Genomic DNA, 18,008 nt, shown 5'->3' with positions numbered 1-18,008 from the left:
GAAATAAGGAGACTCAATAGCATCTTCTGGAAGTGTTCTTTGAGTTATTTGATCAGGTTTGGTAAGAACTACATAACCAATCATTGGAATTAAAAGATGAACTGCATGATCATCTTCATTAAGAAGTTTCTTTTCAAGCTTCTTTTTCTTATTCCTTTCCCAAAAATCATAGCCCAGGTTTCGCCTTTTCTTGTAATTGGGATCATCACATAATGGCTTCCCATCTTTTACCGGAAGAAATGTGTCAGTAGCTTTAGCTATTTGAGCAGCACATATAAAATCTATCAATTGATGAATCTGGACCACGTTTCTCCAGGGCTATTTGAAGTTTCAGCCTCTCAGAATCCCATTTTTGTCAAGTATAACAGTTTATTCTCCTCATCAGAATCAGAATTCAAGATTTCTCGGTATTAGAAGAACTATCGATATCTGTGAAATCATCTTGAAATGTCACTTCATAATCAGATGAATTGTTATCAGAATCAACATGTTGCCTGAATGCAAGCTTTTCAAAAGCCTATACTATTGAGTTTTATTCTCAAGAGGTTTTGTGACATTATATCTACATCTACATTTGTCAAAGATGATATATTCTTTGATTTGAAGAAGAAAGATTTATTGGATTTTTACAATTGAAGAAATACTCAATTCACCAATCTGAAATCAAACAATTTAACATTCATGCATCATATTTAGGCATTTTCAAAAATACATGCATTTTCATTCATTTTTATTCTTGTTGAATTTTTAACATGAATTTCAAAGATTTTAGCAAAGATTCAAATCTATCATTTGAAGGATTATCATTTCCAGAGAAGGTTCATAATGAGAAGAACTCATCTGAAGAAGGAAGAAGAAATTCATAATGAGAAGAATTTGTTCAACCTTTTGCCTGAATTCATCACTTGATGGATTAGCATTTCCAGAGAAGGTTCATAATGAGAAGAACTCATCTGAAGAAGGAAGAAGAAATTCATAATGAGAAGAATTTGTTCAACCTTTTACCTGAATTCATCAAATTGATGGATTATCTTTTCTAGAGAAAGTTCATAATAAGAAGAACTCATCTGAAGAAGGAAGAAAAAGTTCATAATGAGAAGAGCTTGTTCAACCTTTTGTCTGAATTCATCACTTGATGGATTATTTTTGCCAGAGAAGGTTCATAATGAGAATAACTCATCTGAAGAAGGAAGAAGAAGTTCATAATGAGAAGAATTTGTTCAACCTTTTACATGAATTCATCAATTGATGGATCAGCATTTCCAGAGAAGTTCATAATGAGAAGAACTCATCTGAAGAAGGAAGAAGAAGTTCATAATAAGAAGAACTTGTTCAACTTTTTGCATAATTCTATCACAGAAGGAGATAGATTAGCATCAGCCTTTCTAGAGAAAGTTCATAATGAGAAGAACTCATCAAGAGCTTATTCAACCTTTTGAATGACTCTATCACAGAAAGAAAGAGGTCAACATCATCCCCAGCGGAAAGTTCATAATGAGAAGAACTCATTTGAAAGAAAGAGAAGAATTTATTCAACATCTCCATTATTATCAAGTGAAGCCAAATGGATAAAAAATTTTATTATCTTTTCATCTTTGCCCTATTCTTGTTAACACAAGAATGAGCAAAGAGGGGCAGCTGAAGATACTAATTTTTTACCCATATTAATTAATTATTATTATTATATTATTATTATTATTATTATTATATTATTATTATTATTATTATTATTATTATTATTAAATATATTAAATACATATATAAATATTATTAAAAAAAATAAATTACAAACCAATTTTCTGGCCCAAACCAAACTGAAACCCAAAAACATTTAGGGTTTCAGTTAGGGTTTCCTAACCCTAATCCCAGCCGCCTCAGCTTGCTGCCGTTGGATCTGGCAAGATCCAACGGTCCAGATGGCTCCAGATACAAACCCTAGGGTATGATACCCTAGGGCCACACGGCCGCCGCTGCTGTTCCAACCGCCTCCGCCGCTGCCACGTCCCAAACGAAGGCTCCAGAAACTCCAACGCCAGCCGTCCACGCCATGGCTAAGGGGTGAGTCACCACTGGTAGTCTGGTGACTCACCGAAACCCCCTCTTCGGACCGGTCCGATGGCCACACCGGTGGTGGCTATAAAAGCCACCACCCGAACCTGAAAAAAAAAAAGAGACAGAGAGGAAACGGAGAGAACAACAGATCCCAGAGAGACAAAAAACCGAGAACATAGAGAAATCAAATACTACCAACGATCTCAACAACAAACGCAGCAAAGAAACAGAAAAGAAAGAAAAAGGAAGAAGAGAAACTTACCGAGGAAGCCGACCACCGGATCTCACCAAAACCTTCGAAAAACCGAAGGTATTTTTTTTAGATTTGCTCCGATTGGGAGCCGTTTAAAGGAAAAGATCATCGGAACCGTCATTAGGACAGTCCGATCTACGTTTCAATGTAAAAAAAAAAATTCCGGCCACCGAAGACGGTGGCCGGCGGTGGTGGTTGACGGCGGACGAACGCCGGCTGACGGTTGCCGGCCGGCTGGCTTCTCTCTGTTTTAGAGAGAAGCGAGAGAAAATTTCTCTCTCAGAGAAGAGAGAGAGAGGGAAAATAAAGAAATGAAGCTGGCCCTTCGGGCCAGCCGTTTTGGACCTTTTATAGGCCTTCCCGAACGACGTCGTTTCGGGAAGGACTATGCGCGTAATTAGATAATAGTTAAATCCCGTCCGCCGTCCTCCCAACTTGTAAACTTTACATTCTAGTCACTAAATCGAATTCATAATACTTTTAATTTGATCTCGAAATTTTAATTTTATTTATTTTAGTCCTTTTTATTAAAATAATATATTTAGGATAAATAACAGAATTAATCCCTTAATTTAATAAATAATATTTTAATCCCTAGTTTATATTTTAATTTATTTTATTATAATATCCGAATTTTAAATAATTTTATTTTAGTCACTAAATAAATAAAATAAAGAAATAGCATGTTTAATCCCTATAATTTTGATTAATTATGAATTAGATTTATAATTTTATTTTTACTATAATTTAGTCATTTATTTTAAATGTTTTCATTTATTGTTTTTAAATATATAGCTCCAATTGTATTTTTATTTTTATTTTACTTGTTTATTTATTTAAATATTTTTATAGTCATAAATATATATATAATAAATAAATATTTATTTCAAATAAATTATTTTAATATTTATTTTTCAATATCGAAGAAAAGGACAGTCTTAATACAACTGGATGTCCTATTCTGGTATTTTAAAATTAAATATTATAAAATAAAAAATTATTATTTAATTTTATGTAAATTAATCAATATCAAAGAAAATAGCTGTCTTAAGGCACCTAGAAGTCCTTTTCTGATATTTTTAAATAAATATTTTTTATAATTTAGAAATAATAGGATTATAAATTAAATATATTTTAAAATTTTAATATTTTTAATAATAGAGACAATTTATAATTAAAAAGTACCAATTTTGGGCGTTGTAGGGGTGCTAATCCTTCCCTAAACGTAACCGACCACGAATCCCTTTTTATTATTAAAAAGAACAAATTTTTGGTTATAAACGCAGATCAATTCATATTTTAATTGGTGTTTTCTTAAAACTCTTTTAAAAAAAATAATTTTTAGGTATTCGACCTACCTGATCCAAAAGGCCGATGGCGACTCCCAAATTATTTTCAGAACCATTTATTCACATCAATTTTCCTGTCAAATAAATAATTTCGTGCCCGGACGAAAACCGGTTACGACAGAGTGAACATAAGCAAATCAACATAAATAAACGAGCATAAACGAATAAACCAACCCGTCTCTGTTGATATTTTCATATACCATTTCTATTTCTCGGTTTAGACCCACCATTTGCCGAGCCCACTACACGACCTATTATTTTCCATTCCAACTTCACCGGCCAACTGGGCCGGTTTTGGGTGGCGATCTCGATCATCAATATCCCGTAGCTATAAACATCAGCTACAACCATCGCCGTCGTGTTCCCCTCACGGTACTCCGGAGGCATGTAACCCATACTTCCGGCGACTTGAGTGGAAACGTGTGAGCGGGACTCTTGGATTTGTCGTGCTAAACCAAAATCAGAAATATGGGCATTGAAATTTTGATCTAACAACACATTGTTGGCCTTAATATCTCTATGTATGATGGGCGTATCGAGTCCGTGCAAATAAACCAGCCCATCAGCTATCCCACGAACTATCTTCTTCCTCGTATGCCAATTAAGTAACCCATCGGTGGAGTTTCTTGACCTTCAGCGTACATCAATTGGTCGAGACTCCCTCTCTCGATGAACTCATAAATCAAAACCCGATGGATACCCGACGAGCAGAACCCGAGGATCTTAACGATTACCTAGTGTTTCCATCTCAGCTCGGAACTCTCGGAGGCCCTGAAAGGCATCAAGGTTGAGCTTTTTAATCGCTACGGTGACTCCGTTGGAGAGGGTAACTTTGTAGACGTAGCTGAAGCTGCCCTCGCCGATGATAAGATCGGAGGAGAAGACGGCGTTTTACCCGAATATCATCCTTACATACAATAATTCCTAAATATTATCGATCTAACATCCTTTCTCATACGGTGGCAATAAAGTGTGGATCGTCATATGTGCCTTCGAGGGGTTCTGTCTGAGTTGGTGCCCCGTTAGGGGAAGGAGCATATCGTCATTCACGCATTTGCGGGGTTTTGACATGTACGAAAGGAACAGATCATGATCCGCGTCTTTCCTTTATTACCCCAACTGTCCGTCTCCCACTTTAATTACCACCCATCTTCCCCTCCCCTCTCCCTATGAATACCACACTCAAATCTCAAATTCTTTCATTCTTCCTATTATGAATATTTATATTAAGAAGGAAAAATATTTTCTATTATATTAGAATTATTTAATAATTTATTATTTTACTAAATTTTATTATACTAAATTTTTATTACTTTTTGCAATTATAAAATAGAAAGTGGATTGCTACGTTTAAATAAGAGTTATATCTTGAGGCATTTTATCGATACGGTAATAATTTTAAATTGTGTTGTTATTTTAATTATTGTGAATGTTTTATTTATTTAATTTTTTAGTATTAATTTATATTTTAATTTGTAAAATATTTATTAAATTAGGAGAGAGACATTATATTATATCCATTCATTCGTAATGTTAAGTTAGAGTTACCTTCTCGTGTCTGGCCATATTTAGCCAAGGCTGGATCGGTTACGTAACGAAATATGAAGGGCACTGTAACTTTGAATCCAACCTTATGTTTGCACTGGTTGAGAGGTGGAGACCAGAAACACACACATTCTATCTTCCGTGTCGAGAGTGCACAATTACGCTGGATGATGTTTCCATACATTTGGGGCTTTCGGTAGATGGGGATGTGATTTTTGGGGTGGCGGATGGTGGCATTCCTTATATAATGAGTATCTTGGAGGTGTCCCGTTTAATTCAACGGTGGACGAATACCGTTAAATTGGTTAGATACAACTTTTAAACATTTGAGTCGCAACGCCTCCGAGGAACATGTTAAAATGTATGCACGAGCTTACATATTACAACTCATAGGAGGGATCCTAATGCCCGACAAATCGCGCAACCAATTTCATTGTATGTGGTTGTATCACATCGCAGATTTTCACATTACCGGAACACTCAGTTGGGGCTCTGCAGTTTTGGCATTTCTGTATAGGGAAATGTGTCGAGCAACTGATTATCGAAAAACACTATCGGTGGATGTCTCATTCTTCTCCAGTATTGGGCGTAGTATCGCATGCCCTTTTTATGTCCGGTCGTAAAAATCCCGTTGGTCTTCATGTTATTGTTGAGGTAATTTCAATATTGAATTCATATATAAATAATTTTGTTGAGTATATAATGAATTTTTTTCATTGAATAGGTGGTCAAGTGCAAGAAACGATCATCGGGATTTACCGGATGAATTGAAAGAAATTCGGCTACTCATTGATCAGAAAACTGGTATAGAGGTATGTATTTAAATTTTATTATTTACTTTTAATTATCGTTATATAATTAAAATATTATTTTAATAAGAATTTTATATATTTGTTTTAGTTTCAATGGGCTACTTATTCTATTGAAGAAATGAGGATTTGCATCCCACATCACTTGAGATGCACATTAGATGTTTGGATGATGGTGACCCATCTGATATGTTATGCTATTGTTAAGTGACATCCTACTGATCGTGTGCTACGCCAATTTGGTTTCGTACAATCTATTTCGGAGGCACCTAAGAATCTCGATAATATGCATATCATCTATAGACGGGGCAAAAAAAAAGTCGACTAGCTGCTGAAGCACATAGAGTGGGTAATGACATAGGAGGACCGACGTGGATGCATTCCCCATACGGAACCCGTTTATGTGGATCATTATTTGGTTGATGACTATTATCATGAGTGGTTCAATACGAATAGGAAATTATTCCTACTGTTTGAGGAAGCACGAGGCGGGAGCATCCATCGGTGCCGACAAAGACGCTCATTGTCACATCATCATCGTCCCCCGACTCGTGGACGGAGAGTAAGCGCTTTCGGCTCGTCCTCAACTGTAGTACCAGAACTATCACAGTATCTATTTTCTACACCAGTGTACATTCCGCAACCGTTTTAGATGGCACCACAACCATATCAGATGGTACCACAACCATTTCAGATGCCACCGCAGTCGAGTCAAATACATTGCTTCCATATCATATGTCACCGTAGCTATATCAGATGCCACCATAGCCGAGTCAGATGCCACCGTCATAGGGTTTTATGACCCCTCATGGAGGATATTATACTTCTATGCTTGTAGATCTAGTATGGAGTTCATATGCTGCTTATTTGGCGGGTGAAGGTGGACCATATACACAGACACCTCCAGCGCAGTTTTCGCACTCATTGATATCGGTATTTTTGTAGATTTCACAATTTTCTATGAGTGGTGGGATAGTCAGCCATACACCTCCAGGGTCCTTATTCTATGGAGGTACTACATCGTCATCCATCCCTCGTCAACAAAATGTAGCTACTCGTGATGATTATAATGATGAGAGTGAGGAGGAAGAACAAGTTATACGAAGAAATCCTTATCGACACAGACATCTACCGCCCTGCAGAACACATTCAAGACGCATGCAACGATAGAGTTGTTTAGTTTGTAATGTTTTTATTTAATTTTGTTTGTTTACCAGTAATTGTAAAGTTTTTATTTAATTATATATATTTTTTATTTATTTTATTTGTTAATATTTTTATTTAATTTTTTTTAGCAGTAATTGTAAAGTTTTTATTTAATTATGAACTTTTTATTTATTTTATTTGTTAATGTTTTTATTATTTAATTGTTTTAATTATATCGTCTGCATTTAATGTTTCTATTTAGTTGTTCTTATTGTTTGAATTGTATCGTTTTCTTGTATTTAGTTTGTAAGGTTTTTATTTAATTTTCACTTGAGTAGCCCATTACTAGGTGATGCTCAAATGACATTAATTGAAAGTAAATGAAAATTAAATAACACAAACTTATATTTCATAAACAACTATTACATCATCACAGTATCAACGGTTACTTGATGACAAAAGAGATGAACATTTTTTCCTATTGTGTCCTAGGTTCTACAATGCCCACATCTTTTGTTTTCTCTGGACGTCTCTCGAATATCCATATCACAATGAATTTGAGTGGGTTTTAGACGGTCGGGCTCCCTTAATAAGGATGGATCTGGTATAATTAGAAGTCAATTCTGAACCTCATCAGAGTCTTTTTCATTACCTATTGGGGAACTCAAATTCATATACCTTAAATACTTCTGAAAGCCGATACACAAGATCCACAAAATGATCATAGTCTTGACGGGTATGAGATCAAGCTGCTATGACATGAGAGCATGGATACTTTAAAGCTTGAAAAAAACCCATAGTCACACCACCTGTCTCGTAGATTAACTCTGAACGAGTTAGCTTGAATCCCTTGAAGAGGTCGTGACATCTTTGTGACAAGAAGTAATTCATGGGTTCTAAAGAAGATTGTTACAAATATTCTATTTGATATAGCAATTCTTTTTTGTAGATCTATAACTAATCTTTGGTGATAGACATGACCGTTTTGCGCCCAAGTTTAAGCTTGCCCCCCGAGCTTGGCAAAAAGTGCTCCCAAATGAAAATACGTTGTTTTAAGCAAAATCGTTACTGGTAAATGGAGTGCCCCCTTTAAGGTCGAATTGATAGCCTCAACCAAGTTGGTCGTCATGTGTCCATATCGATATCCACCATCATATGCATTTGTCCTCATTCTTCCCTCACAAATCTTGAAGCATGGACTCAAATGTTTTAGGTAATAGTTTGTAACCTGAGCGTCAAATATAAAACTTACTATTAAGTTTCCATAAAAAAATAAAAATGATTGAGAAATAAACTTAGGCATTTTTACATACCCATGCACACATGTAATTGGCGCTTATCATTCTTCTTGAACTGTTCATGATAGTTAGCAACAATGTGTCGGATACAATACCGCGATTGCCACATTGGACCCAAAGACTCTATTGCTTCTTTAATCCTAGCTTCACGATCTAAAATGACAGATTTTTCCTTCGTAACAACATGTAAGCTTAAGTTTCTAAGGAAAAAAACCCAAGAATCTGTATCTTCTCCTTAAACAAGGGTAAAAACAACTAGAAGATTATTGCGAGTACCATCTTGAACAACTACAAATAGTAAAACTTGCTTGTATTTTACATAAAAGAATGTCTTATCAATTTGGACCACGGGCTTGCAGTATTTCACAACACTAATGCACTGTGGGTAAGTCCAAAAAAACCGATAGAATTGGCATTGATTACGAATCACTCGATCATTGTGGTATGCATGGTAAGTTTCGAAGTCGACAATTGTCCCAGGATTCAATCTGTGAACTACCCTAAACCAACTTGGTAGTTCGTTGTAAGATGCATCTCACTCGCCGTGAAGTTTTTTAATGGCATTCTGCTTTGTCTTCCATGCTTTTCTGTATGAGATGGTGTACCCATATTGTGACTGTATAGCTAAAATCAACACCGCAATAGCTATATGGGAGTTTGCTTTGACCATGGACATGATGGTTTGGAAAATAATATTGGAGTCCAAGTTAGAATTATCATGGTTGATCCATCTAGCACAACACGTGTAAGAACCGTTGTATACTGCTAGTTCCCATATATTGTTTTTCCTCTTCCTCTTCGATACACGAACCATCCAGTTGCATCCGTTGTCACGTTGGACACAGTGGCAGACATACTTTTTGGTGGTGGAATGGTCGACTCTAGACTAAACAGAATTACGAATGTAGTAATTCTTAATTGTCATCATTGCTTTTTCTTTGGATGGAGACTTCATTCCTTTATATAACTCACCATCATTGACTGATGAGTTAAATTTGTAGTCACCAACATTAGGCATATCCGTAAATTTTGGCCCATACATTGCACCATAGTCATCTTCATACATGTATGATGGAGGTTCGGTGTGTATCATATTTCTGGAAAATTCATCTACATCATCATCGGAGTTCATGTTGAACTGTAGTGATTCTAGCTGGATGAATAGTTCAGTCTCAGCACTATCCGCACCTGGATTACGAAGAGGTTCTTCTGGTAGAGATGAGGGTTCCTCCACGATGTCGACATTTAGGTCGAATAAGCTGGTAGTTTAATGCCTTCCCCTTGAGCTTGAAGGTATCTCGACATTGAGGTTGAAGAAGCTCACAGTTGAATTCCTCCCCTTGGAACTTGAAAGTGTCGTGTCAAATGGGTACTGCACAGATTGTTGCGTTAAGGGCATCTCCATATTTAGGTCAAAAAAATTGGCAAATGAATGCCTTCCCCTTGAACTGGAAGCGATGTTGTCATACGGATTGTTTGTGGAGCCACCTCGGTACATATCGTAAGAAGTTGCTGATGAATGTCTCCCCATTGAACTTGATGGGATGACACCATGATGTGGATTTCCCATTAACGAGTTAAAATCATTACACATTACTTGAGTTTGGCTGTCAACTTGATCAGCTTATTAAGCCAGCTCATAGTTGGAGCATAATGACATACCACGAACGACAGTCACTTCAAAAAAATATCGCATACATATGTGTATCGACATCTGAATATTGATTCTGAGAAGCAACTATCATAGCAACATCATCATCGTTGGAGAGTTTGAACGATGTATAAGTTAACGGAAATACTGCGGTTGTAATATGTAATGAATTGAGGACAATCTTCTAGCACTTCCAACATGAACATTCCTTGAAATTTTATTGATCAGCTCCTCAAGAGTGATGTTTCTCTTGAAGGATATTCCGACAGAATAATTTGATGCAAAGACGACGTCGGTTTCATCTTCCTGAATTTCTCCATCATAGTAAACAATAGCTGAAATACACATCATTTTGATACTTTGAAAGATTGAGATTCTTATATTTGAAATACACCTAATTGAATAAATAGTATATGAATTAAAATATAAACTAATCCAAAAAATTAAAAATTTTCACAATAATTTAAATAACACAATTTCATATTATTACCGTATCGGCAACATGTCTCGAGGTATGATATTGCTTTCCACTTTTACAATCATAAAAAATAATATAAAATAATTAGTACAATAAAAATTGTTCAAATAATTAAATATAAAATAAATACAATATAATCAAAAATAATTTTACCTTATAAAAACAATAAAAAAATCTATTTAACTTGATATAAAGAATTGATAGAAGTGAGAATAAACAAGTAATTTTGGTGTGATGATGTTTGCATTCAGAGGGACTGTTATTTATAGGGGAGAGGGAGCGTTTAAAAGCTGAGTTTTCAGCCTCGGGTAATAATGGAGTACCAATAATTCAACGTGTATAATGGAAGACGCGGATCACGTGTCAGAACCCCGCGAAGACACGGATGGTGATCTGTGCCTTCCCCTAACGTGGCGCCACCTCGGATAAAACTCGCGAAGGCGCGGATCTTTATTGCCATCGTTTAATAAAAGGTGCTATATCGGTAATATTTGAAAAAGGTGTCTGACAAGTAACTATTGTGTGTAAAGGTGATATTTTGGTAAAAACATCTAAGAAGGCAAAAAAAATAAAAAAAGTTGATAAAGGTCAACGGTAGCAGAGTAAGGAGTCAACGGAGGAGAAAGGATACAGTGTGGCTGATTTTAGCCTTAGCAGATTAAAATGGGTCAAATATTTTTCAAAATCTCCCCTTCCCTTTTTCTTCACTTTTCTTTGGCCTCCTCACTTGTCTTATTCTATTTTTTTTTGCTGAAAATTACTAAAACAACCAATGCCGTTACTATTACTTAACCTTTAATACTCGTATTTTTTTTACTTCAACCCGAGACTCCTTTGATTGGATTTTCTTTTTCTATAAAATTGAGCTTAATTATTACATTCTTTTACACGGTTTTTTAATATTTTTATAATTTAAATATTATTTTAGGTTTTTCTTAGAAAACAACTTTTTTTAAAATTAAAAGATTGAAGGAGTAAACTCGCATCAATTTATTACTTGATTTTTTTATTATTCAATTTATAAAAACTTAATATCGATTACAACTCAAAAGTTCAAATTATTTATTCAAGTTTATTTTAAAAGATCAATTTAATTATCTTAAAATTCAAAATTTTTCTGCTATTCCAAACATAATCGTGTTCTGCCTAACCCCAACTGTATACATGAAAAAAAACCATGCAGTTCCACACCTCCAACAAGCTAGCATTAGGTCTTGCTAGATACTAGATATGATTCAAATTTGGCTCATGAAACTTCTTAAATATATACTTGCAGGTAGAAGATTCATAAGGTTGCGTATAAATACTAACCTTCTCCTAACATATTATCATTGTTTTCTTAATTATGACTTTTTGGTGGGTGAAAAATAATGAGAGATTTTACAACCTCGCTCGACCGTATTATTAGGCCGCCACTTATGGGGATGCACCCATGCTTTAATCTCATCTTGGATCTCCGGTGGCAATTCATCGACCACCGACTGATCAATTTCATCAATTTTGTAACTCCATGCTTCTCTTCTTCCATCACCCTCATCTCTACTGTAACTGCTACCACTACTATTCATTGGCTTCTCCTTTCCCACAGCAAGGCTATGGCCTTTTGGCTCAAAACCTGCACCCAAGTTTAAACATTCAGAGAACCATATATTGGTAATTATATAAACCATGAAAGCGGAGTCTCGAGATTTACCGATGGTTAGTCGGGTATCACTGCCTTCAGCAGTTTTCTTGAACTCTTGGGACAAAGAGGAGTCGAATGGGTTGGGATTATAGCTCTTAAAAAGTTCTAAAATTGAGGCTGTTCCCTGTCAAGTGGAAACATGAAGCTAAGACATTCCGGAATGTCAGAATGAACAAGCACATGGCAAAAATGGGCAGGCAGAACTAATAATGAAATGCATGGTTATTATTTTAATACCCTGGGGAAATTACTTCTTACATTTAACCTAGACATAATTCCACATGAGCAACCCTAGTGTATAACCATCTGCATCACGATTCTTCAAAAAAAAATATATATTAAAAGTTACACACTTCTTTTTCACTTTTCTTATTCAACTCTAGCTTCACAACCAACAGCTGAGCTTAGAACCTCCCCAGCAGCTTCCAACTTAATTATTATACATCAATGATTAATTTGAAACTGAAAAGCTGTCAAATAACAACTTCGATATTCTCCATCAAAGCAAAACAGATCATGAGAAGTATTCTCAAGATAGCAGTATAGAACATTAATTAGCACTAGCACAGTAAGAGATAAATGAAAATTCATAGTTTGAACCTTGTCTTTCAATCTTTTTCCTTTTCGACCCTTGTATTCCGACCTAAATCGACCTTCATCCTTAGTTATATCTCTTTGCTGTTTAATCTGGTTCTGTTTCAAGCACCCTTCAGTTCCACGATAAACACAATTACAAAATCAGAACTAGGAAGGGCAGCTACAAAGCAAATAGAAACAGCAAGTACCAGAAGTTATCACCTGAGAGTAAGGATGGTGAAATATCCTGGGTGAACCCATCTTGCATCTTTGATAGAGAGCAAGGTAGATCCTGCAGACAGAATAAATTTATAATCTGATATGTTTACAACCATATACATAACAATAAGAAGATAAGATAGTGTGTTTAGTGTGTATCGTAAACAGGTTGGTAATTCTCACACAACATATATTATACTCTTATCAAGCGGCTTACGAATTATAGAGATCTATGTTCCTTGCTTTCTACAATGAAGAAAAAATAACAATAGTATAGAGATCTATGTTCCTTGCATCACATATTCTAAATTGCAAAACCAAAGCACTTGTCAAATTGCAAAATTTTAAAAACAATTCAAAATTAGCAGTGAAACCTTAAAGAGAAACTTTGTGTTCTCATTCTTTTGATAACCTAGTTATCTTAGAACTGCAAGTCAGAAAAGAATCAGCAAAAACTAAACAGTAAGAACTTCATCTTTCAAGAAATTTACTTTCTGTTCTTGAAGATCCAAATCAGGCACTGTATCCGCAATCCAGCTTTCTTCCTTAGGAAAATCAACTTCTGCTTTGGGTGAATTCACCTCTGGGTAGCATTCACTACCTGAATAAACACCTAGCCCCATTCTGATGGTGAAAATGCATTACAATCATAAACAAGGTCAGAAAATGATCACAAAAGCAAGAAGACCTGGAGGTAGTGAAACCGTTGCTTCAGCATTAAAGTTATCCAACGGTTGCATTGAAGAGAAGTGGGATGTGGATTGGCCATGAAAATACTTAGCAATTGAACATGTTCCCTGTCAAAAATATTTGAAGTTAACATATAATACAAAAAGTTTGGTAGTCCAAAAACCATCTCAAGGTCATCATTTACTGCAAACAATGTACACTAGAACTTACAGATGGTATGGGAACAATTTTACTGGCTGAAACAGAAAGAGATGTTATTCCCCAACCACTATGATGATTTCCTTGAGTCTTAACACCATAAAATCCAACATATTCACGTAATCCAGCTTGAAATAGGTTGAAGGCATCTTCCTGGATCTTGGCAGTTCCATACCTTAGTGGACAAGATTTTGAGGGAAACTTTTTCTGAGAATCTGAGTCACTGGACTGTTGAAATACTCGTAATCAGCAAAAATAGAATGCTGGAGTTAGCACATCCTATAGAATAATCTGGATTGATTAATAGAAAGAAGCTGCCACAGGCACATAAAATTGCAGAATAAAAGATAAATGATATACCTTGTATGCTCTAGCATGCAGAGTTAAAGTGTGTGCCATCCTTTTGTTTTGGTCAAGGTCAGAACAAATTCTTTCACTAAGTTCTTCACAAAGCTGATTAAGCCAGTGTTGCACCTAGTACAAAGATATAAAGAGGCAAGTTACAAAAGAAAATGAACTTCAGTGACAGAGTTGCTAAATGTCCCAAAAATGCCTCAAGGGAAGACAACATGATGGAAGCAAGTAAACAATTGATATAAGAGCTAGATGACAAATGCGGATGCTAAGCAAATTGAGAAATCAAAGCAGCAAAGCAATTTCATTTTCCACCAACTATGATGATCATTTGTCTTTCCACAAGTTCATAGTAGAGAAAAACTATTGCTCCAACTTCAGCACCTTTTTTGCTGCAAAACTTTCCCTTAGTCACCCCTTTCAAACATCCCTCTAAACATCGATCATGACTCAATAAAGAACCAACTTAGCATCAAGTCAGCACAGGCATTGATGTTGATAAAGCTATGGTCATTGCACAATAGATCTAAAACTATCATTTCCTAACAACCTTTATGACATTTGGAATATTTTCAACAACTTTAGCATTTTTGGTGGGCACCATTATCCTATGCCACAATCTAGTGCAGGCATTGCATAATTAGAGAGCACTGTATTATGTTGCAATCTGTATCGTCGTTTATAACTTCAAACACTTGGGGATTAAGGTCACAAAATATGCTCTTTATTTTGCACAAAATCTACATGCTAAGATGATCACACAGGAAATTAACACAATGACTTCATGACATGAAAAGATCGTAGAGCTTTTTTTATTAAGACAAAACTCTTACAGCAGGAACCGTCTTTAATGCCCGAGGGCCAGGAAATGTCTTTCCAGAACCATGGCTTTTGGGGAGAAGGCGTCCCTCAACTTCTTCTCCACTGATTCCTCTTGCAATGTTCCACAGCCAAGTACTAGATCCCAAACAAAACATATGTATTCAGGAACCATACTTAGAGAATTGTTCAATGAATCAGAAAATGTTAAAACACATCTAGAAAAGGTCTTTTCTTCTGGTGGATCTTTACCATATAAAGATTAAAACAAGAGGTCAACATATAAAAATAAATTTGGAAAGTGATAGATAACAGTCCTTGATTTTATGTGGCATAAGTTTTATATTATAAGAGGAGAAGCTGCAATGATGATCAGAGTAATATAAGACATGTGCAAAAGCACTGTTAATAGAAGGTCTTGACCCAGTATTTATGCCATAACGTTCTTGTAGCTTCTCCTCTGGAAACTGCAATAGATCTCCAACAGTGTTCACACCCATGTCATTTTGTAAGGAAATCCCCAGCTTGCCTCCAAGATGTTTCCTGAAAAGAAAGTTTTTTAGTCAAAGTAATGTGCCACATGTTAGGAGAGAAGCTGAGAAGGCATATGCTGCTCTGCTGATGATGTTTAACTATCATTCCTCAAGGCATGTAACTAATTCTCACTTAGCATTTCAAATAAATCCAGAAATTTTAAAAACGTACATTTTCCTTATTGGCAATGTATTGAGCAGTCCATTTACAGATGCGGAAGGCACAACAGTTTGTTGTGCAGGTTTATTCATACCGCTAGCAAGTTTTGCCAACATCTGGTAATAAAGTCACTGTTAGGATGATGACAGAGGTTGGTAAAAGCTAGTTTTATACAAAACCGTAAAGTACATGCTGAAAGAGTACAGAGAGAGAAAAAAACTTTCTAGCTACCTTATTATGAGCAATGCCAGCAGAACAAGTGAATTCTGTCTCCTTAAAAACCTGCATCCTGAGTTCAGCAACAATGAGGATCCCACAAGCTAGTAATTTATCACGGTGATCAGTGTTGTGCCTATTTATCCACTTCCTAACATTTTCTTTAACGTCACTCCCATCCTGCATTGTTGCATACACAGTATAACATCCTATATGCAAAATCTTACTGCTGCAAAAATGTACAAGATGATCCCAAGTAGAGAGAAAAATCAAAGGCAGGATATAAGTCTACTGATTTTGTTGTCAAAATAGCGATAGAGGCTTCCAAGTTCCAAGAACTTTGCACGAAAGCTAAGATCACATATTTTGGCATCTGTCTATCAACAGAGATGCTATACTACTAATTCACTCACAATTAACTCCATTTCAAGCATTATTGAATCTTACACCATAAGATCCAAAGCATGGCTACAAACCTCATAATTTAGCCCTAGAATATGTGACTTAAGAGCTTCTTCATCTATTGTTTCCAAGCTTTGGGGAGGATTTTCAGCTAGCATGGTTTCAGCTGCATCAGTAAGATCAAGATAGACTTCATCGATGGAAGCCCTTTCACATCTGCCACTCCTTGAAAGAATAGATACCACCTGCAAATTTTGTTAAAAGTTCAGCAATAAGATTGTCTTCTAATGAGTTACTAACAATATACACTTGAAACAGTATTAATGTTGTCAAATCTCAAGTACCTCAGAACCCGCATTCCGGTATCCATTCAAATCAGCTTTACCACGGTTTACAGGCACTTGAACCAATTGAATTTCGGGGCAAACCTCCTTGGCTTCAGCACCACGCATTGAACTAAAAAGTAAAAACCACACATAAGATAGAAAAGCCAAAAAAAAAAGAAAAAAAAAGAAACATAGATCACCAATAGAGAATCCCGAAAATGAATACATTAGACATCGTAACTACCGCTTAACCCCGAATTTACGAGCCTCATAGCTGACTGCAATCAAAGCCCCTCCTTTCCATTCATTGTACTGTACTACAGCAGTCGGTAAACCCCGCAATTGCGGTTTCTTTCTTTGTTCCACTACAGAGTGCAATGAATAAAGTCATAAGTAACGGCAGAACTTAAAGATTTCGAGAAATTGGAACGGAATATAAGGAAACGGAAAATACAGAATTGGTCGAAAACCTAAGTAACATATAAATGAAATAAATAAAATCGCGTAAAAAAAACCTTGAACATAGAAACAATCCATGTCGACATGAGCAATCACCCTGGAATCAGACGATTCTGGTTTTGCCACTGGCATCCTTCCCTCTCTTCTTTTCCCTCCAATTCTTCACATTGGCTTTATTACTCAGCGAGGACAGCGACTGTTTGAAAAGCAATTTAAGAGTTCCTCTACTGCCCGCCCTTTCCAATCTAAACGACATCGTTTTGCAATACGCTTCGCCGCCTTTTTCGTCACGCTCAACTCCCACCTTTACTATTTTACTCTAAATTATTATAATATTTGTTTTTAGTACTCTTTTTTTTTTTAAATCTACGTCCTTAATTTTAAAATGTTATTAAATTTTTTTGATTATTGATTGAATTTTTTGACCAATTAAATGTTATATTAAAAATAAATTTAATGTTAAATAATAAATAATTTCTATTCTTCCTCAACTTGATAAGAAAAAAATTGTGTATACAAAGTTTGAAAAGTCAAAAAAGGCAGGTTGTAAATTAACTACTTAATGAGGAAGGAGATGACTTGGCAGAAGTATGAATTACTTAAGAGTTAAGCATGGAAAATAAACATGTGATGGAAGGCAACGTGACATATCCGTAAAGCTTAACGTGGCAAATGGAAAATGAATTAAAGAGTCGACAGCAACAAAACTTGACAGCAACACATGCAAAGCTTATCAACTAAATTGCAAAATTGAAGTAGAGCACGATATGAAAATGCAACATATATAGGTG

General features: G+C 35.6%; 1 protein-coding gene and 1 pseudogene across 1 annotated transcript; both read right to left on the bottom strand.

Annotated features, from left to right (window-relative positions):
• Positions 1-3,846: 3,846 nt before the first annotated feature.
• Positions 3,847-4,545, bottom strand: LOC120217036 (annotated as a pseudogene).
• A 7,222-nt stretch (positions 4,546-11,767) lies between these two features.
• LOC120217051 (DNA polymerase eta) lies at positions 11,768-17,394 on the bottom strand. The gene is made up of 16 exons (XM_039214273.1): positions 17,274-17,394; positions 17,003-17,123; positions 16,777-16,888; positions 16,507-16,677; positions 16,046-16,210; positions 15,827-15,930; positions 15,545-15,664; positions 15,136-15,259; positions 14,309-14,422; positions 13,961-14,176; positions 13,749-13,857; positions 13,552-13,673; positions 13,064-13,133; positions 12,866-12,972; positions 12,275-12,389; positions 11,768-12,196 (listed from the first exon to the last, which is right to left on the bottom strand). The coding sequence occupies exons 1-16, from the start codon at positions 17,347-17,349 to the stop codon at positions 11,925-11,927; spliced, it is 2,118 nt and encodes a 705-aa protein (XP_039070204.1). The 5' UTR covers positions 17,350-17,394; the 3' UTR covers positions 11,768-11,924.
• Positions 17,395-18,008: the final 614 nt, after the last annotated feature.

This window comes from Hibiscus syriacus, unplaced genomic scaffold, assembly GCF_006381635.1.
Source record: "Hibiscus syriacus cultivar Baekdansim isolate YM2019G1 unplaced genomic scaffold, ASM638163v2 tig00110177_pilon, whole genome shotgun sequence".
In the NCBI taxonomy this organism is placed as follows: domain Eukaryota; kingdom Viridiplantae; phylum Streptophyta; class Magnoliopsida; order Malvales; family Malvaceae; genus Hibiscus; species Hibiscus syriacus.
Note: the sequence above shows the minus strand (reverse complement) of the source record. Positions and strands in the feature narration are given on the sequence as shown.